Here is a 22,150-nt window from a genome sequence, read left to right as displayed (position 1 = left end):
AAAGCAGAATTTGTTTCCAGAATGAATTTCTGATGCCTAGCTTCGCAATTTAGGTTTCGAGCTCATTTTTCTGTTTAAGTGGCAAATTGTCATCGTGGAAAGCTCGGATAGGTTTGTGTAATATTCAACTTCGAGTACGACGATTATTTGTCTACATGTTCAAGTAAGTGACGTGAATGTACTGATATTACGTTTCAGAAACTTCACCAATAAACAGCTCTCTTGATTGTGCGTCTCTTTTCAATGGGCCTGTTTCTGTCGAAATTATGCAGTACGCAAGCCTACGCGAAATCAGAAATATTTTCTTTGACATCACGGAATTCAGGCCAACGTTAAACTAATAATTTCACGGAATTCCTCAATTCGCAGTGATGCACTTGGTGCCGGTGTAAATCGTTGTCTCTTCCGTTCCAAGTACTTTGAAAAATTAGTTCCCAAACTGCATAAAATTACATCATTAGGTTTTTGTTTTTGAATGTGTCGAAACAGATAGGACGCGGCTTAATGACTGCTTTGTTGATCACGTGACAATACACCACCTGCCCGCCGACCGCGGCAGAAATTCGTGAATTGAATATGTTGAAGTTCATATGATACAGGTCTGAAAAATTTCGCTTCGGATCGAACCATCATTCTCGCCGTCCATATGCCGGTCTACGATGGAAAAAAGCGGTAAGTAAGGTTTTTATTCCATAATTATTTCAGTAGCTTTTCCTCCTGCCTTGTGATCGATAACAGTTCTGGTTCGGTTGTCGCTCACACGACTCTGGAAAATCGAATGTGAAGACTACAGAAGCTTCATAGGGAACCATGTCGGTATTTGACACCGATTGGAAATTGTGCTCTTGGTCTTCAAGATAAGTTTTCTCTTGAAGGGGTCTTAACGAAGAATCGTCCAGGAGAATTTCAGGTTCTGCTTACAGTCAGGATCAGCTGTTTAGTAGCGAGCTTAAAATGAATGAACGGCGACTGAGGAAAATAACCAGCATGGGAGTTCACGATTATTTAATTTTTTACTTTTATTCAGTTTTCTTGCCTTCCTTCAATCGGTATTGAATAACGCGTCTCGACTAACACCACAAGTTCGTTTTCTCCTCAGACTTGCAGCGCTTTCGCAATGAATGCGTAGCTGCCCATAACTTCTACCGCGCCGCACATGGAACAGCGCCTCTTTGCTGGTCATCGCGACTCGCGGAGAGCGCGCAAAATTGGGCAGATTACCTCGCTAGTTCCGTCGGCGGCTCGCTAAGGTACAGCTCTGACAAGGACATCGGCGAAAACCTCGCCTGCCTATGGGGCTCTGAACTAAACGGGCAGAAAGTCACACGGATCTGGTATGAAGAAGGGAAGTATTTTGATTATAACAAGCCTCGAGTTAACTCGCGTACGCGCTCCTTCTGTCAGGTGGTATGGGAGGGGACGCGAGAGCTTGGAGCGGGAGCGGCTGTCACCAAACATGGAAAACAGATCATTGTGGCACGGTATTTTCCAGCCGTGAATAAGAGAGATGTGACGCGGAACGTGAAGAAAACTAGGAGCACGCCAGAGAATGAACAGCCTCTGGCGTACGATACGCGATGGAGCAGGCTCTATGTTGGTAAGAGATACTCTCGAATGTCTCTTAAATATGGCGACCTCTGTGTTTTAGATTTCTCATTTGCATTTTATCCTTTAGTTTTTCCACATGAAATAATTATTTTTTTCATTTGAGGAAAAAAAGGGTTGCTTTGATTGATATAAAAGTAAGGAATTTCGCGAGGTTCAAGATCACTGAAAATATTTTAAACATTTTTCCTCGTTAGGTTTCGTTTAGTTCTTGGTAATATATTTTTCTATTGTCGTTTGCTTGTTATTAATATGCACAACACGGAAAACTCGTGATCAGCAGGAGAGTTTCAAATGAAGCGATTTTCCATGTTTACTGGATTAGAAACGATGCTGTTTGAAAGCGGTTTTTAAAAACAGAATCTAAACAAACTGTTCCAGCCTCTACTCAATCATAGGGAGGGTCTATTATTTTTGAAATGAAAGACAACAAACATACTTTCGATCGTTTCATCAAAGACAATAAATTTGGGTCGGTCAAAAGTGTCGCAAAAAACATAAAATATTAAAAAAACAAAAACCAGACATTCAACGAATATTCTCGAGTACGAGTACTGGACGCGGAACAAATATTGTTTCAAAGCATGAGGAGTAAAGTCTATTTTTGAAATATAAGAATCTGATAGTGTCATGCGCTTTACATTTGACGGAAGTGGTTTCGCTTTGTTTTGGTTCGCTCAGTCTTCTCACAAGGGATTGATTTCGATTTGCATCAGAACTAAAATTATGTCACTTTCCTGATCTCTGTTGTCTTATTCAAATGATTCACAGAATATTTTCCCGGTTTATTCACACATAGAGAAACTAATTGTGCTAATTTTAACAATGGTTAAAGCATCGAAAAGAACCGATTTATTTGCTTTTGCTCTTCGTTACAACCTGTTTCTGTAAGCGGTGATATTTGCATATGATTTCTGAATTACTTCGCTCTTTTGTTCCGATTAAAGACTGTAAATTCAGTATCTCATTTACCAGCTTCTTCGCAAAATTTCACTAGAATTTCGAGTCCTCTAAGTTGTTTGCTACAATGTTAAGATGTCCTTAAATAATATACTTGTCTTGGATTTTTTTTTTTAATTTTAAAACTGAGGAACTTAGTATCGTTTAGGGCTAAGTGCGGTTTAACTGATTTTCTTTTATCGTAAAGCACCTGTTGAATAAAAACAAAAATATTTCGTTTTCGGCTTGGATGTAATCCTGGAACGAAGAAATACCTGTTCTGTCCTCCTAAGTATCAAATTATTTGTACAAGTCCTGTTTGTGTGTATTTGTCTAAACTTCACACTATACAGAGCTTGTGCTTTCTCAATTTTAATATAAATATTATCGCTTTACGAACGAATTGTTAATATTTCTCGCCTTACAAATGAATCATTTTGCTTTACAAAGAACCTGGTAAACGACTAGCTGACACGTCACTGAAGTATCTTCGGCGTAAGAACAGTCCGTTTCGTTCAAAATTGTTTGGCATTGCGGCTTCAGCCAGGGTTAATCCCATATCGCATCCTATAGATGGACAACATTCTTATCTCTTTATGAGAATTGTATGTGAATTTTAAACACTTTGATAAATTTGGTGGTAAGCTTGTAAACGAAACGGCTTTATTCATCAAACAATGAACCTGTCGATACACAATATCACGTTTTCTTTCTTTTTTTTTTTTTTTTATTTTTCATTTTTATCTTTTGTCCTGTACCAAATGTTTGATAATCGAGAATACCGCATTTAGCTTACTGGGAAATTTTAGCCGCACAGATTTTTGCGGCAAAATATCGAATGTGCATGCACGTGTAGCCCGCTATTAATTTACCGGAATACAGAATTATCTTAAAATTATGAAAATTTTCTCCCAGATATCAAATATCGGTTTAGAAACGTTTCCATAATAGCAACAGTAAAGCAAAGATTTATACACCAGAGCGTAATGAAGGAGAAAATTCGTCTGAGGAAATTCAAACTTGGAAACAATCAACTGTCTTTGCGCCAAACATTCTCTCTAAAGCAATACATTATTAAATTCTTTGTGTGGTTACTGGTAAGCACAGATTACATTTAAATTGTTTTTGCAATATTTTTTTAAAAAGCTAGTCATTTTAGATGGTGTCCGTCTATTTGATATTACAGATAGAAATAGTGAAGTTTATTTTTATCCGTAGATAAACCAAGCCCTTTTTTTAAGTAGAAGTAAAACCATTAGCCTCTTTAGGTTCCTTAAGTCGTTTTTCACCACTGATTCCTTGTGTCTGTAAATTGGTCATTTTTCAAATTGAATACGTTCCTTTACTCAAAACATTTCCGTCTGTCATTTTTAAGTTTGTGAGCAGCACATCCTTAGAGCAATTTATCAAAGTTGTTCAGTTTGTTAGGTAGCGAAAACACGATATATGCAAATGAAGAAAATTTTGTAATGTAATCAGATAAATTTCGTGCGCAGGAAACCTACGCGTAACAGTGAAGACAAGAGTATCTGATTCCACAAATGTCTGCTTGTACGCGAATGTAACCTAAGGAGCTTGTGTAAATGAAAGAGAATTGAAAATATCTTGGTTCCTCTCTTGCGTGTCCTTCCCTTATCAAAGAGTGAAAACATGTTTTTGGTGGCAGTTTAGTGTGTGTGTCTGTGGGGGGGGGGGGGGGGGGATTGTTCGATGTCTTTTAGATTGGATATTTTTGGTGAATATACCATGGAAAACTTCAAGACATGCCTGAACATTTACCAAAAAACTCTCGGGGCGTTCCTCTTTGCATCATTTTTCATGCATTTAATCACAGAGTGACGTCATATAGTCAAGCTATTTCAGTTACTTCCACAGTTTAGCTCTCTAACTAACTAACTGACTTAATTTTCTCGTGTTTCAGGCCTTAAAGAGTTTCACGAAGAATGCCTGGCTGTGCACAATGAGTACAGGTTCAGACACGGTGCCGCTCCCCTTCAGTGGTCAGCGGAACTAGCTTGGGAAGCCCAGCAGTGGGCTGAGAATTTGGCGCGAAGTGGTGAACTTCGACACAATGATGACGACACTGTTGGGGAGAATTTAGCAGGAATGGTGGGTGGTGAACTAACTGGGCGGGAAGCGACAGATATGTGGTATGACGAAATAGAAGACTACAACTTTGATAACCCGGGTTACAGCGAAGATACATCAAACTTTTCGCAGGTAATGTCCTCTTGTTTTCTTTCTTTCTTTATAATTAAACTTTTCATGCTGATGGCCTTGATGTTATACGTTTTTGACGGAAGCCAAATAAGAAAGTGAAAAGCCTATAGGGTAAACTTTTCAAATAGTCCAAACTTTGGCTACGACTCCACAGAAACCAAACCCGTCTTTTTTCAGCGCAGGCAAGGAAAAGAGATCCTAAGAAGGCGTCGAGTTCGTTCGTCGAAATAGTCTGTTTTATTGCTATTCAGCGCTATACTCGCATACAGATAGTCTCGCTATTTGGCAAACTGTGTCATATCCTGTTTCTTCATGAAGTTGAAGGTCTTTGTAGAAACATCGAACACTTTTGATATCCGCGCATTTTATTTTTTGCTTGTGCCATCCCAGATTGTTTGGGTCGCTTCAGAGTCTCTCGGAGTTGGTAGAGCACTCCACGATGATCTGTGTGTAGTTGTAGCTTTTTATGAACCTCCGGGTAACATGGAAGGATCATTTGGGGACAACGTTCTTCGTATGGGGTCAGCGGTGCGGCAAAGAAAGAGTAAAGAGCCAAGAGGGTTTGTGCCGCCTACCCCTGGTGAGTCATGCCACAAGGTTTTTTTCCTTGACATACCTTTGCCTAACATGGCAAAATTCTTTGGCTCAGGTAACTATTATTTGTTTTCTTATCGTTATTGATAAGAAATTGGTATCATACTAAAATCGATAAAGAAGCAACCAAGAGATACCAAGGAAGATACCAAGGAGAATTGGAACGATAGCCTCCTCACGACAAATATCCGTATATCTTTGGAGTCTACCTTCACTAAATTTCAGGTGACTCGTCAGCGCTCTAAGCCGAAACGTTTTGGTGGCTATAATGACTATTTATTTGCAGCGAAAGGTGCCAAATTGATGACCTGTGTGCGGTGGTAATCTTGCGAATTTTAGCCTTTAGCTACTTAGTCTTCATAAAAATATTGCTCATGCTCGGTTGCTTTCAGCTGTAAAAATTTTCCGCTTTTTCCTTGATTGCCCGAGTATGAAACCTTGACATGACACATGAAACTTCTAAATCAAATACCAGCCTCACAGCGTGCTCCAAATGATTTCAGCAGTTTTGCACTTCATAATATTTTAAAATGTGTCTTCCTTGGATTTAGATTTCGACTTCTCTGCTGGACCCCACTGATTTAAACCTTGTATTTGCCTAACAGACTTAGAGAGTTTTCGCCTGGAAATGCTCGTCACCCAGAACTACTTTAGAGCCCGTCATGGTTCTCCTCCGCTAGTTTTCAGCGGGGCCCTAACAGATGAGGCCCAGTATTGGGCTGAGCGCCTTCTGGTGACTGGCGCCATGGAAAGCTTGGATAATTCGAGGATTGGAATAAGCGTGGCGGTGCTTGACAAGGCCCAAGTCAGCGGTGTAAAGGTAGGGTAGGAGATTGTTGTAAAGAGAATAGCCATTTTATTATCCTGACAGATCATAGGACGCTAGGAAAATACAGCCTTGAACGTGAGACGCGCATTCTTTGGGATTTAATCGTAGATTGAAAAATCGGACTTATCAGCGCTAAATGAAAGCTAAAACCCACGAACAATTATCTACCTTTAGCTTAATCGACCTGGCAAGGACTGCCTCGGGATAAAGCGTCCCTGTTTCCTTGGCTATTAGTGTCGCATGTACAATAGATGCGACAATAATAGATCACTTTATCAATAGTTTGAGCTTTAGATACCCAAACTTAGTACGGTTTCCTACTCTCTATAGGTCTCTGAGCTCTGGTACAAGGAAATATTGAGCTATGACTTTGACAGTCCTGGCTTTAGTAACGAGACACTAAACTTCAGTCAGCTGGTCTGGCAAAGCAGTCGTAAGCTGGGTATTGGTAAAGCAACAGGTGTGGACGGAGTGACTGTCATTGTAGCACGCTATGAGCCTGTCGGCAATATAGATGGACTGTTTGTACAGAATGTCAAGCGACGAGGACACGAGAGAGGCAGCTGTGAACCAATGATATTCCACGTGGAATATAGATACCGTGTGCGAGCCGACAGCAAGTCCACTACCAGCTTTATGAGTTGGGAGCATGAAGGTTTGTACTTTTCCTGTTGACAAAAGGAACCTTCTTTGTCCTGCTAATTTAACTGTTGACACACATAAATTAAATGAGAGGGCAGGAGTTTGTAACAGCGTGAGTCAACTTTTTAATTGCAGTTTTCGAGGGATATGTCGTGAAAGTTTTGGTTATATCATACCATCGGCAACTTTGACTCTGCATGTTAGTTGATAATCTTACTTACAGAAAAGAAATCCACGTCAAAAATATCTCCTATCAGAATATTTAAGATCTGGGTTTGTGACAATATTTACTTTCTGATTATTTGGTCATATCCTGGACTACTTGGGTGCCCTTTGATTTTTGAAATGTGTCAGGAGGCAAACATAAGTAAATCATGACGTGAGTTGAAATTTAGGTGTGTCGTCGATGCAAAAACAAAGGAGGCAATTCTCCTGATGAATAAAAATCCTTTTTCAGATGCGCCGACTTTTGTTGAACTACAGACTGGCTCCGTGAGGACGAGGTAAGAGTTATATGGTGCATGTACACGTTATCTAAGTAACGCATGCGTAACATTCGCTCATCATGATTTGCATTAAATGTCTCTGCGGTCAGTTTTGTGTTCTTACATTCATTCACGTTTGTTTGAGGCCTCGTTGGGTTTCTTTTAAACGCGCAATGAATATTTTTCGTTTCTCATGACAAAGTAAAGGAAAAAAAACTAATTAAAACAGAGATATGGCGGATAGTAATTATTACGGTGCAGCAGGTAGGTAAACCTTGCTAATTTCATTCTTCCTAAAATGGTTAAAAATCACACTTCCTCAAAGCTTCAAGCGTTTTACGGCAACGTTTGTTTGAAAAATTTGTAAAAATGAAGAATAAGAAAGCTTTCCTGACTCAAACAATTGGTTAATACGTTGATTTTGTCGCCACTTTAGTTGTGAAGCACCTCAAGGGACTGGACTTAATCGTGCAAAGTTTCTGTTAAACCGTTTATTAGAAGACTTGGACCGGTGTCGTAACAGCTGTTACCTTTCCCCTCCCCTTAGTATGGCCGCCAGTTTAAGTTGGAGGTATGAACTCTCGTCTTCCCGCTTAGCATTTTCTCTGAGTACGTTGACACGAGAGCAAAAAGTCGATCGTGCGGTGTTTGGCGGATGTCTACCCCTCTTTGCGTGAAATGAGAGATTGTTTGCTCACTGTACTTTTGGATCCATGATTTTAAAAAGCCTTGTATGATCGGCTGGTTTTTTTTTTAAAAGGATTTTTACATTTATTTTTGAAATTTTGAAAGAGAATTTGATTTTTTAATGCCTGTTAGAAAAACAGTATAATCACTGAGGAAAACACTAAAGACGTTTTGACAAAATAGGAAAGAAAAATGCTTTTCAGTGTAAGTGATTTGGAATTAAAAAAGAGACTGTCGTTGTGCCATGACTTTGTGTCTGTAGCTGCCAATTCTTTCTTCCCGATGAAACGAGTGATTTCGCTCATCCTTTATTTGCCTTACCATCAAGTGAACTAGTATAAAAATTTCGTCTTTCAATGATTTTTTTCCTTGGGATAACTACCTTATCCTGAGTTGAACATACCATGACTACATCAATGAAGAAAGTGTAATGTATGAGACGACGAAACGAGCACAAAAAGGGGGCAGATTAATTCACATTGTCCACAGTATACTTTAACTGGAATATAATGTAATCATACACAGGAAAACATATTGTGATTGGAAAATGAGTCCAAACCGACCATCTCTACGAGCACACATACCAAAAATATGCCAGCAAAACCAACAGCTTTGTTCAGTGTGGTGTGCGCTAGGTTTTCCCCATGGGTGCTTGGCTCTTTTAGTTCTCTCTATTTCAGGGTTACAGCCGCTTCCCCAGAATCAAGGATCGCGGATAATTTAGCGGCTTTTGCTCTCTTGTAAACGTAGTCTGACTTGTTATCGCATGTTATGAAATGTTCTTAACACTGTGCTAGGCCAAATTAATTAAAAAAATGTCTACTTTTGGTCCCTCTTTTAAAACAAAGCACTTCGTTAAAGAAACTAACAACTGCAATCTTCACTGATGTTCTCGGGATCGTAACTCTTTTGCTCACGAATAAGTCATTAGGCGGCTCTTGAGGTGATGGGAAAGGCTCTCTCTCTTTATAAATATGAAACGCTTTATTTAATGATTAAAAATCTCTGCTGTGCTACTAATTGAATCGGGTAAATTTCCTCGTTTTCTGGTTCCATTTCGTGTTTTTGTTTTTAGCTGTGGTTTATTAAAAATCTCTGCTGTGCTGCTAATTGAATCGGGTAAATTTCCTCGTTTTCTGGTTCCATTTCGTGTTTTTGTTTTTATCTGTGGTTTATCATTCTCAATAGTGGAATTCATTAAGGAAACACCTATTTTTTTTTTGACCGAGTATTGATTACGTAAGGAATTCTTTGTTGTCAGCGCATGTCAGTCCTTGAAATAGCATCATATCACATCGTCATACTCTATTTTCATCTTCCTTGTTAATAATTTCATGATTGTTGTGTCATTCTGTGATTGTTAATATCCAATCACCCATTGAAATAGTTAGAGGGAGAAGAATTAATCGCATAAAATTTGCTGAAGGGGTTGTTATGTGAATAAAAATCTTTCATAAATAAATTATTGTAGAAATAACAAAAAACAGTAAATTAAATGTAACTGTTGCTGAAATAAATGTCTAGACATGCAACTGAAAACGCTTGCTGATAATTTTAATGAGCATTAACGCACAAACAACTTAAATCCTGTAAACCCACAAGAGAAAAACATTTGATCGTGATTTCTTGTTGTTAAGACTGATTGTAACTAAACCAGAGTAACTTAACCTAATGCTTAACAATTGTTTTCTTTCATTCAATAGCGATTTAAGTTTTATCTAAAGGCGCTAAATGAAAGTAAAAATATTTGTCATAAGCCTCCTTACTCGTTTTACAAGGTAACGCAGACAGCCACTTTAGTTTACTTCCTCAGGAGAGAATAACGGCACTAATGCACTGAATGGTATTCATCCCAGTGTAATTAAATAGATGTGGTAACAGAGAAGCAGTAGGTTATTTTTTGTCCATTCTCTAAAGGTTCTCTGGCAGAACCAAAGTGCCGAAATTAGTGATCAGAATTGAGATAAAAGAGCCAGAGCTAGTTTCTCCTGGGACTATTTGATTGGTATGTAGTGAGCCAAAGTAATCACCAATGAAAAAGGCAAACACTTTGATTCATTGAAACAAGAGCCCAACGATATTATTAGGTTATAAGACAAAGTTGGTGCTTTAAGGCCTCCGACTGTTTCTTTGTAACGAAATATCCGCCAATTTCGTGGCTTCTCATTGTCACTTTCCCCCTCTAGTGACTTGGACGAGTTTGATGAGAACGAGAATATCCTCCACAGGGCCCAGGCGCAGCAGGAAGTATCTAACAACCTGACAGTAAGCGACCACTTTACCCGGCTGGTGTGGATAGATCCTAACAGCCCTACTCTACAGAGGAAAGGTGTTATCGAGGAGCCTGCTAAGGATGACAAGAGTGGGCTGGAGGAGGATGAAGAGAAAGAGGATCCGCGGACAGCGTATGAACAGGATAACACGTCAGAGGCAGCTGGTAAGGGAATAAATTGTTCTGATTCGGCAGCAAATTTTGGGATGAAGAAGGAGTTTCTACCGAATTAGTTGGTTTGTTTAAAGAAAGACAAATTAAGGTGATTTGAACCACGTCCATTCGGCTTCAAATGTTTCTCTGGGAAATAAAAGTCTTCCTTCTTTAGAAAATCTGTTTGCAGGTGTTGGGGAAATCATTCTGTTCTGGCCTTTTGCTACTTAAAGCATGGCTTCGCAATGATACCTATTTCAGTTTTTCCAAGTATCCTTAGCAAACGGATAAGTCTTTCTTTGTTTATTTCCAGATCTTACCAGTGTAACGGAAGAACCACTCTTGCATACCGAGGAGGGCGAATTGGAAGAGGCTGATTTGTTTTCTGATCCCGAAGATGATATGCATCAACGTTTCTCTGAGGTGCGTCGCTCTCTTACATTGGATTCAGAGGGAACAGAACCAGACATGCAGAGGGCAAGCGTTCTGTCCAAGGTAGCTTTCTTTGAGATGTTTCAGCAAGGCATGGAAACTCAATCACCCTCCCATTCGGAAACCTTACTTAGACGCAGTCTCATTCAAGAAGAGCTGGAGGAATTGGCTTCCCGTCCGAAAAGAAGTTCTTTCCCGCAAGAAGAGGAAGTTAGAGGAGAAGAGGAAGTCCTGGAAGAACATGAGTGTCAGTTGGAATTTGACGATGTATTTCCTGCGCACAGGGAGGGGGACGAAGAAGATGTGCAATTAGACGAAGACATATTTGACGACGAGGCTGAAGACGAAGAAGAAAGTCTGGTAAGTGTTTCAGAAACAGAGGATGTGCTAGATTTTCCAGACTATGATACCAGACCAGAAGGCCTACAAGACCTTGAATTTGAGGAGGTCGTTTGCGTGACCCACGAGTTTTCAGAAGAAGAGCAATCAGCTATGGAGATCACTGATGCCTACCACGAGGATATTTCGCATGAGCATCCCGATATTACGGAAGAGGAGGACCAACCACTTGGTCCAACGAACTTGAGCACAGCTAATGAGTCTTACAGAACTGATAATTTTATATTGTGCGAGGATGAATCACCTGATTTAGTAGAGAACACGCCAGATAATTCTAGGGAAGAATGTTTTAAATCTAGTGAGCCAGACTTAAACGAACAAAGAGACTCATTTGAAAGAACTCCAGATCCAGAGTTTTGTTTAATGGCTTCGAAACAGGAAAACGTCGAAATTCGAATGAAAGAACTCTCAGCCATCGGAGGACTTTCATTAGTGGAGGTGAGCGAGGACGCTAGTGACGAATCTGGTGATTTCAACGAAACTATGGAAGGAAAGCTTTTAGAGAATATTGTAAACAATGGAAGGCGTTATGAGCCAGAATATGAAAAAACACCAATTGAAGAAACTTGTGAAGCTACCTTTCGAGAGGCTGTGGAATCGGAAATAGATTTTGAAGCGTTGTTTGGAAAACTCCACGCAGATTGGGATGTATCGGAGAAAGCTAACGAAGGGCAAGAAAGTAGTAAAGTCATCTACCCCTCTGAAACAGTTCAAGTTCTATCACGAGGTCGTGAAAGTGAAAGTGCAGCGAAATTGACACAAATAAGCCCTGATCTTAGGCCTTCACCCATTACAGATAATGACGACGATCTGGAAGAAGAAGGGAAGGCTGGGTTAGAAGTAACACTAGATTACCAAGGTACAACATCCATTCCTGCACGCGATGAATGCTTCGATGAATCTACTCAGAAGGACACCATTCATGTGGTTTGGAAAAACGCGAAGGATCCCGTGGAGCCACAAGCGCGATTGGTCAGTCCGACCCCGGAAGATAAGGCGGAACAGTGTTATGAAGCTCTTCGTCGAGATTACGGTCAGGAACGTGCAAAGGCTCTCGAGGAAACCAGCTTAGAACTTAATTTAGTGTTCTCCTCATCTGATGAGATACTTCCATCTGAAGAACATGTCGAACCATTAGATTACCATCAAGCATCTAAATCATCAACAGCGAGCGAGCCATCAGAGATCGTAGAGCACATTGATGCCGAGACTCGTCAAGTTGTGCAATCTAAAATGAACTTCGAGGACATGTTTTGTTCCCTAGACGAAGAAAACGCAGAGTTTGCGGACGAACTTTCGGAAACCGATCATTTTGAAGATATCGTAAGAGAATCCACTTCAAAAATTGGGAACGCACCAGAAAATTTTAAGGAGGAATGTTTTAAATCTAGTGAGCCAGACTTAAACGAACAAAGAGACTCATTTCAAAGAACTCTAGATCCACAGATTTGTTTAATGGCTTCGAAACACGAAAACGTCGAAATTCGAATGAAAGAACTCTCAGCCATAGAAGGAATTTCACTACTGGAGGTCAACGAAGATGCTAGTGACGAATCTGGTGATTTCGACGAAACAATGGAAGGAAAGCTTTTGGAAAACATTGTACACAGTAAAAGGCATTATGAGCCAGAATATGAAAAAACACCAATTGAAGAAACTTGTGAAGCTTCTTTTCGAGAGGCTGTGGAATCGGAAATAGATTTTGAAGCGTCGTTTGGAAAACTCCACGCAGATTGGGATGCATTGGAGAAAACTAACGTAGGGCAAGAAAGTAGTACAGTCATCTACCCCTCTGAAACAGTTCAGGTTCTATCACGAGATCGGGAAAGTGAACGTGCAGCGAAATTGTCACAAATAAGCCCCGATCTTGGGCCTTCACCCATTACAGATAATGACGACGATCTGGAAGAAGAAGGGAAGGCTGGGTTAGAAGTAACGCTAGATTACCAAGGTACAACATCCATTCCTGCACGTGATGAATGCTTCGATGAAACTGCTCAGGAGGATACCATTCAAGTGGTTTGGAAAAGCGCGAAGGATCCCGTGGAGCCACAAGTGCGATTGGTCTGTCCGACCCCGGAAGATAATGCGGAACAGTGTTATGAAGCTCTTCGTCGAGATTACGGTCAGGAACGTGCAAAGGCTCTCGAGGAAACCAGCTTAGAACTTAATTTAGTGTTCTCCTCATCTGATGAGATACTTCCAACTGAAGAACATGTCGAACCATTAGATTACCACCAAGCACCTAAATCATCAACAGCGAGCGAGCCACCAGAGATCTTAGAGCACATTGATGCCGAGACTCGTCAAATTGTACAATCTGAAAGAAACTTCGAGGACATGTTTCGAAAAGAAAAACGAGCGTCACCGTATATGGAGGAAAATTCATGTGTGGACTCGGTGAAGTACAAAGTACCTGAGGATTCCTTACACATTGCTGGTGAAACCCGTAGCTCAGAAATAACCGAAGAGGTGGTAGAACAACATGATGACGTGCAACAGACATCATTGGTCATGCATGAACAAACAGTTGGTAGTGTTACAACCCGTTCGACGTCCTCGCCGTCGGTTATAGCTGGTGATGGCGCTTATGGAAAGAGTTTTGAAGAAATGTATGAAGATGTTTTTGATGAAGTGGAGAGAAGGGCGTCTTTGTTAGAGGAAGAAGACTCATTTATCCATGAAGTAGAACCTATCACTCCTTCTTCCCCCAAACATCTCGTTCAAGAACATCAAAATGTCGAACCCTTTGAAGAAATTGATGAAGAGCTCATTCAGGAAAGCAAACGGGCATCACTGCTTTTAGAAGAGGAAAAAAATAAAGTAAACGTTCAAACTGACAGCCCATCTTCTCCAAAGCACATTGCAGTGGAAAGCCGAAATTTCGAGACTAACCACGAACTAGAAGAAGAATCTGTCGAGGAGTGTAACCGAGCATCGTCGTTTTTAGACGAAGGTACTCTTGTAGACGAGGAGATAACTGTTTTGCCGTCATCTCCTGAGCACCTTGCAGGAGAAGGCGCGAATGCGGAGAATTTCGAAGAAGTGGAAGAAGAGCCAACCGCTGAAAATAAACGAGCCTCTCTTTTTATCGAAGAAAACTTTGCTGTCGACGAATTGACACCCACCAAAACGTCGGTTCCCATTCATATTGCTGGTCAAGAGGTGCGCATATCAGAATTTGTGGAAATCTCCGAAGAAGCTACGGCACCTTTAGAGCTCGCCCAGGAATTTGAAGAAAGTGATGAGGAGGTCAACTACGATTATGCTGTTACTAAAACCATTGATGGAAACAGTGATTTTAGTAACGGCAATGGTGAGGTTACAAACATAGAGCTTAGAGAGATTACAGACGAAGAAGAGTCACCAGAATCGGATTATGGTGAACAGTTTGAAGAATTCGAGAGTGCTTATCGCACTCAAGGACTCATGGAGCCAACTCGAAGCGCGCATATTGCTGGAGAAATAGATAACATTGTCTCTCGTGATGAGGTCATGGAAGACACATTACAGCTGGAGGAAGGTTTAGAGTTCGAAGAGAGCCTTCAACTTGTAACCACAACTAATATAGAGGACACAAACCAATCTTCACTACACGTAGCTGTTGAACTCTCTAACATTGAACCACATGAAGAATCCTCAGAGGAAGAAAAACCAGAAAAAGAAGAGATTGCAGAGGAAATTGAAGAAGCTGAGGTGCGAGCCACAACTGTTGCTCTTAAATCTCCTCAATCTTTACTGAGTATTGCCGCTGCTGCATTGGAACTCAAAATTGATACTACACAACAGGTCTCTGAGGTGGTAGAAACAAAATCTGAAGTAACGCAACAACATAGTGAAGAGAAACATCTCGAGGTGCCAGCTATTTTTGTGAACGTTGCCGATGAAGTATCCGATAATGACGAAGAAAGTGCATGCTATGTCGAAGAAGAACCAAATATCGAGACAGAAATACAAGAACAATTTGAAGAAACTGTCGTAAAATATAAGACTGAAAAAAAACCTGTCTCTGAGTCGCATGTTGCTGCAGAAGTTTGCATTTCCGAATTTCCTTCAAAGAAAGATGACGTGGAGGAGCAAACAGACTTTGCTGAACCTTTTGAGGAAAGTGAAGAGGGCTCTGTCTCAGAATTAATGTCCGAGTGTTCGTCGTCACCGTTGCACGTTTCTAGTGAACTCAAGGATTTTCAAGATTACGAAACAACTGGCGAGGATTATAGCACTGAAACCTATCAAGTCATGACACTCGATGAAACTAAGTTTGTTTCGGAAAAGTCGTTCTCGAAAGGATTGCCATCACTTTACATAACAGAAGAACTGTCGACACAAGCAATTTATGACGAAAGTGTCCTGAACGGGAAATCAGTTGCAATCGAAACGACTGAGGAGTACAAGAAAGAAGAGAAACCTTTAGAGACGGAAACTAGCATTTTCGTATCTCAACCGCTCCTGCAGACGGTTTCGGATTTTTCCGACTCTGATTACAATGACGGTGTTGGAGAGGAAGATGACTTAAGCGAGAGAGAGTTTTGTGAAGGATTTGAAGAGATGGAAGAGAGCGGCGGAAGAGATACACTGTCAGGAGAGCCAACTAACGCTGTTTCTAAAAGCGTGTTAAGCGAGTCGCAAGTTGCAGAGGAAGAAGATAAACTTGTAGACGCAACTGACAACGCACAGAAATCTAAGGAACAAGAGCTTGTTTATGTTCATCACTATGCAAGAGATGTCGAAAGAGAAAGCATTGTCCATACGGAAGGAAAAACGAAGGAAGACACTAAGGAAATCGAAGAAAAAGGTTTTACACATCAGATGCAGACGTTTACGACTGTGAGCCAGAGAGAACAGAGATCTGTGGAAGTCAAGTCTAGTTATCATGTTATGGAGAGCAGAGAGTCACAAAGCAGCGAACATATCTATACTGGAGAAGAAGAACAGCGAATGGAAATATCGCACACAATTGAAGAGACAGTTCAAGTTATTGCATCGAAAACAACGCGTCAGGTATCTTCCACAGATTCTCACATTGCTACTGCAAGTGAAGAAATTCACTACAAGGCCGACAAAAACAGTGAGGGTATACTAAAGGAAGAATTAAAAACAGTTCAAGAAATCTCTTTCACTCCAACAAAACAAACAACCCGACAAACCTCGTGGGAAAACGATCAACACTATGTAAAAAATGATCAGCTTAGTGAAAGTATTTTAGAGAAAGAAGTCGAGGATCAAGAAACCAAGAAGAATGAAAGACTACTTTCAGAGGACGAAACAGAGGTTCGTCTTTTAAAGAGCGAAGTTATGAAATCCAAGGCGGCTGAACAACAAGAATCCTTGGGGAACCCACATGTGATGATAGAACGGGAGTCAAAATTTGTGAGTCTTGTTCACTCTGGAGTTAAGGACGTTCGAGAAGTTCAACAGGTTATACGACAGGAAGACGTAACGGTCATTTTAAAAGATGACGAAGCTTCTCTTGAAGAAGAGTCAGCAGAAGAACACTTTGAAGAAGAAATCGATATTATGCGAATGGATGAAGCCTTGTCAGAGGAGGAATTCCGTGGCGAAGGAGCTGAAAATGTTGATTATAGCAGTTCAAGATTATCCAAGACCGATTCAGTAGAGGAAATAGACAGATGGGACCAAGAGGAGGGAAGTAAACCTCTCGAGGATGAACGAAAAAAACATCTCTTTGAGGAAGAAGTAGACGTCAGCGAAGTGCAATCTATCTATAAGGAGGAAGTGGAAATGCAAAGGGTCAAGCTAAAAGAGGACGGAGACCCTTCTGAAACTAAGGATAATGTCGTCAGTAGCACGCCTACTTTTGAAGAAGTTGAGATAGCAGCACATGGAAGCACTATTCAAGCGGAAGAAGGCAGCTTTGAAAGCCAGACGGCTGACAATATGCAATTAAGACCACAGTCAACGGAGTTTGAGGAGGAATTGGAGGTATCTACACTACAAGAAGTTCAAGAAGTGGGCTCAGAGGATTTTGATCCAGAAAGTCATTCAGTAGCAGCGGTATTTGAAGAAGAGGTGGAGATTTCTGCTTCAAGAGAAGAGTACCAAGAACCCATGATGGGTAAAGACGAGGAACGCAAAACAGTTTACTACATAGAAAGTTCAGAGCAGTTTGTTGAAGAAGGACGTGCTAAACTTGTTGAAAAGAGATCTACACGAAGGCAGCCGCTTGATTTGAGCCAAGTTGATCTGTATGAGGATGAAGGAGCAGCAACACGGTATTACGTTGAACTGTCATCAACAGAGAGCCTGGAACGAGCTTATGAGGAGGTAGAAGATGAAGCACCTTTCACCGAAAAATTCGTGCGACAGGGAGATCCATTGGAAGAAAACCTTGAAGAGTTTATTCTCGTACGATACGGTGATGAATTTGAATCTTCTGGTGAGGAGGACCTTTCTGAGCAACGAGAAATCTACGTCATTCCTGAGGAGGATAATGATGGTGAAAACAACAACCTTGTAGAATACCCGAAGGAAGAGCTTGAAATTGAAAAGGAACCACTCGCGGAGAGTTTTTACGAGAGAGAATACAAAGACGTTGGTCTAGAGGAAATCCGAGAATCCCCAGAATTCGGAATCGACGATTCTCCAGAAGACGAATTGGATGAAGAGGAACAGCGTCAACTCGAAGAATATGAACGGCTGGAGTCATTTGTTATCTTAGAGGAGAAATTGAGCCAAGTGGAGTCCGATGAAGACTGTGATGATGAGAATGGGGGTTTCAGAGGGCAGGAAGGGGACGAAAATGTCTTCCATTCAGATGTACATTCTAGCAGTGAAGAAACTTTGCACGAGGATGAATTAGGTGAGACCATGACGACTTCTTCGATTAGACATGCAGCAGTGTCTGCTGATACCGAATCAAATGAAGATAAAAATACGGATCATCAGAGTAGCGGCACACACCAAGAACTCGCTGAGGATTCCTTTGTAGTAAAAGATGACGAATTGGAAGTTCAGGAGGGTTTTGCTGAGAGTGCAGTGAAAGATTTTTCCAGTGAGGAATTTCAAACGTTACCAATACAGAAGGGTATTCTTTCTGATGAAGGAGATCGAGAGAACGTGAAAGCAACTCCAGAATCTGTTGAAAAAGAAGTACACCCCGAATCCAGAGAAGGAAAAGACAATAAAAACGAGCAAAATCTAAGCAGTGACTCTTCTGGTGAACAAAGTATTTCAAGTGAAGGATCATTGTCCTCCACGGCCTCAGTTGATCTTGAAGGTGAGAGAGAACTTTGCTTTTCCTTTCAATTTGACATAAATGGGAATTTTTTTTCCTTTCACTTTCAAGGTATAATGCTCTCTACTCTTTTTCTTGATGATTTTCTGTTCCTTGTATTATACATAATCACGGAGGGTTTCTTTGATAGAGCAATATTGTGACTAAACAAAATATCCTTGGAAATGTATTTTTTAGGATTAAATGACTTTGAGCAAGATTGTCTCTTGCAACACAACTTCTACCGGCGGCAACACCGATGCAAACCGCTGAAATGGTCTGAAGAACTCGCCGCTGGCGCAAAAGAGTGGGCAGAATATTTGGCATCGGTGAGCTCCCTCGAGCGCTGCGACGGGAAAGAATTTGGTCAAAATCTCGCAACTTCGCAAGGAAAAGAATTTAGTGGCTCCGAAGTTGTTGACACTTGGTATGGAGAATCATCAGAGTACAATTTTGATGATCCTGCCTTTAACGCCAAATGTGGTAATTTTACGCAAGTTGTTTGGACTTCGTCCTCTGAGTTCGGTGTGGGGAAGTCTGTGGCTGATGATGGAACTCAGTATGTCGTGGCGTGGTATAAACCTTCAGGAAACGTCGTTGGAGAATTTAAAGACAATGTAAAACCACCTAAAGATTCTTCTAGCCGAGTGCGAAGACGAAGGTCAAGTGCCAGGAGACGTTCCCGGTCAGGAATTCCGCCTTCCACTCCAGCGGAAAGAGGTAGTGACCATGATTAAATTAGAGACTTACTTGAGAACTTCAACTGCCGGTGGATAACTTGTTTGTCTACCGCGGCATTCATGGAATGAAAATTTTGAGGCATGCGGTTTCAAGCATGTCGTTATGTGTATTTTTTCTAAAACAGACAGCTGCTTAAATTTACTTAAGAACAGAGCAATTTTGGCAGATAATGGCGTAGCACACCAACTAGACAGAGGAAGTGAGACTATATGTGAGAATGGAAGGCCACATCTAGTTGGAAGACTAAGCTCGATTACCGATTAATTAAGACTACTCTTAAATACGGATTGATAACCAAATTTATCGCCTCATTGCCCTCATGAGCATCCTCTTGCGCTGTTAATACATTGCGTTCATGAGACAAAGACCATCCTTGTTTTTTCATAACCTTATTTTGTGTTGCTTTTTTTCGTTTCTGTTTGCCATTCTGCACAAGTTTATATCATGTTCTGTTGTTTTCCTTTACTCACACTTTTCATTTTTGTAAGCTCATTTCCTCATTTTTTACGTCATCAGAAAAATTTAAAACCGAGTGCGTCATCTCACATAATTACTACCGTACATTTCACAATGCTCCTCCTCTGCGTTGGTCTCCATTGTTGGCTGCCGAAGCGCAGAATTACGCAGATCGCTTGATTAAGACAGGCTCACTTACTCACAGCGGGCAAAAGGACCGCGGGGAAAACTTGGCCTACACATGGGATAGCCCGCTTTCTGCTCGAGTAGCGGTAGACTTGTGGTATGATGAAGTTCAAGAATACGACTTTGATTGCCCAGGTTACACATCCAATACGGGGCATTTCACGCAGTTAGTCTGGGTAGGAACAGAAGAATTTGGAATGGGAATGGCTGTAGCTCCCGATGGGAGACATGTGGTCGTCGGAAGATACTATCCTCCGGGAAACATCGTAGGACAGTTTAGAGCAAATGTGCATCCAAGGGAAATTGCTGGAATTCCATAGTGGGGTTTACAATGATAATACATGGTGAACAGTATTAGGAAAGTGATCTCGGACTTCGAAAAAGCGACAGATGAAATGGTCCGTTTTTAGTTGCTGTGAAGTCTTGGAAAGAGTATTTCTTACACGTGATATTTGGAATATGTCAGTTCTATTTGTCATATTTATCGTTTCACAATATTATAAGTCTCAAGAGAAGTCTAATGGAAGATAGTTGAAACCTCTGTTAGACAAAATTGAGGTTCATTTTAATGTTTATGTACCACGAGGGCCAGCTTATGTTGAGCGAAACAGCAATTTAACCTGCCAAATTTACGTTATGAAGAGCCTTTTCGATCGAGATGCGAAAATGCAGGAAATGAGGTGATAAGGTGTATGCACGTGTTTAATTTTTTGGGTAATGCCTCTTTTTCTCTAGAAGACTGAGGAAATCCGTCACTGAATTAGGGACAATGAGGAAGTTCCCACGCCCCCGTAAAATTCTGAATTTAATCAGATATGCAGCCTTAGGAATGTCAACTATTCAGCTTTTGCTCAATTCTAACTCTATACTTGATCTTGACGGTACTGTCCTGTCAGACTAATCTTGGTAGTTACTCTAAATCATTAGTTAACTTGAGCCAAGAGCGCATCAACCAAACAGACAGGATTCTTGATGATTTTTTTACCTTAAGAATTTTAACCCGAGGCTGAAAAATTATCAAAAAGGAAGTTAAAAGCGTTACCTCTGAGCCATTTCAAGTGACGATGCAGGCACGAAAGACTATTTTAAAGGTGACACAAAACTAGATTTTAATTTAATTTTAAAGGTTTTCGTTTCGTAATCTCTTAAAGTTATTTTTAGTCTCGTTTTGAATGGAAAATCGCTTCAAAATGTTTTATAAGTCTGTTTTAGGTTATTTTTGTACTGGGTAAAGTATATGGGATAGAAGGAATAACTTTGGACATTTCCGAATCAATTTGCGTTAGGATAGATAACTTCTAATGGCATATAAAAAGACAGTGAATAAATTTGAAGGCGCGCTCTGATTGGCGAGTCAAACTCCTAATATCCTTTGTCATTCTCCATCGAGTAACTCACGCGGGGAATTGCTACCAACGACTATCGTAATCGTTACCGGAATAAATGAGTTAAAATCATCTTTTTGTGCTATATTATCTCACTGTTTTGGTATATCTGATACAACTATGCACCTCAGTGTCGGACGCTAGTGATATTTTCCTCGCCGCCTCGCGGCACGGTAAATATCACCACATGCCACCTCCACTTCGGAGAGTAACTGCTAATTATTAATAAGGTTTCAAAAGGATATTGAAATGCAGTTTGCGTCTGCGTTAGGATCGAGAACATTTAGCCACTTATTGAATAATAATTAGCCTTACTTACAGGCTATCTTTCTAAAAGATTCTTATAAATACTAAACAGCAAACGTTTGTTGCGTTAAGAAATATGAATTAGAATTCTCTTAATTTATTGGAGCATGTGGGCTTCCAGGGACATTTAAAGAATGTATATTTGATTCCATATTTATTTTGTATTATAACCTTTTAAGAATATTTCTTTGTTAAAGAGAAATTATAATATGATATTTATTGTTAGATAGGCTGTTTAAATTGAGTGTTATAGAAATTATGAACGTAAATAAATTGCAGAGTTTAAGCAGGAATGCAACTGTTTTGATTAACTGATATCCACTGCCGATGGTTACTTATTCTACTTTTGCAATTTGAAATAATGTTGGAGTATCGCATTTTTGCTGCTTGCTAGGAATCACTTAATGAAAAAAATATCCGAATATCCTTATGCCTGTTATTATCTTTGATGGGTAGATATTCCCTGGAAGGTTTAATCCACAAAAACTGCAGAAGTTTAAGTGAAGCTTAAAGTAGTTTCATAATTGGACGTCACGTGACCCCAAGGTAAGCTTTGAGATAGCGAGATAAAGCACATCATCGGAA

At 40.4% G+C, this 22,150-nt stretch overlaps 1 protein-coding gene across 4 annotated transcripts; it reads left to right on the top strand.

The window, feature by feature from the left end:
* The first annotated feature begins 290 nt into the window (after positions 1-290).
* Positions 291-21,858, top strand: LOC113679972 (uncharacterized). 4 transcript variants are annotated; one of them, XM_089202760.1, is made up of 12 exons: positions 291-672; positions 1,100-1,597; positions 4,466-4,764; positions 5,155-5,344; positions 5,964-6,178; positions 6,518-6,842; positions 7,287-7,332; positions 7,751-7,885; positions 10,230-10,438; positions 10,740-18,494; positions 18,690-19,211; positions 19,749-21,858. In XM_089202760.1, the coding sequence occupies exons 1-12, from the start codon at positions 660-662 to the stop codon at positions 20,192-20,194; spliced, it is 10,653 nt and encodes a 3,550-aa protein (XP_089058886.1). In that variant the 5' UTR covers positions 291-659; the 3' UTR covers positions 20,195-21,858. The 4 variants fall into 4 exon arrangements, with proteins under 4 accessions (XP_089058886.1, XP_027052758.2, XP_027052760.2 ...); XM_027196957.2 differs by having other exon boundaries at positions 10,188-10,438; XM_027196959.2 differs by lacking the exon at positions 7,751-7,885.
* Positions 21,859-22,150: the final 292 nt, after the last annotated feature.

This window comes from Pocillopora damicornis, chromosome 4 (assembly GCF_964200805.1).
Source record: "Pocillopora damicornis chromosome 4, jaPocDami1.2, whole genome shotgun sequence".
In the NCBI taxonomy this organism is placed as follows: domain Eukaryota; kingdom Metazoa; phylum Cnidaria; class Anthozoa; order Scleractinia; family Pocilloporidae; genus Pocillopora; species Pocillopora damicornis.
This window is presented reverse-complemented; position numbering and strand designations above follow the sequence as displayed.

Coding starts and splice junctions, on each gene's coding strand:
- LOC113679972 (XM_027196957.2), top strand. Junction 4,765..5,154: donor ATACATCAAACTTTTCGCAG/GTAATGTCCTCT, acceptor GTGCCATCCCAG/ATTGTTTGGGTCGCTTCAGA. Junction 10,439..10,739: donor TAACACGTCAGAGGCAGCTG/GTAAGGGAATAA, acceptor GTTTATTTCCAG/ATCTTACCAGTGTAACGGAA.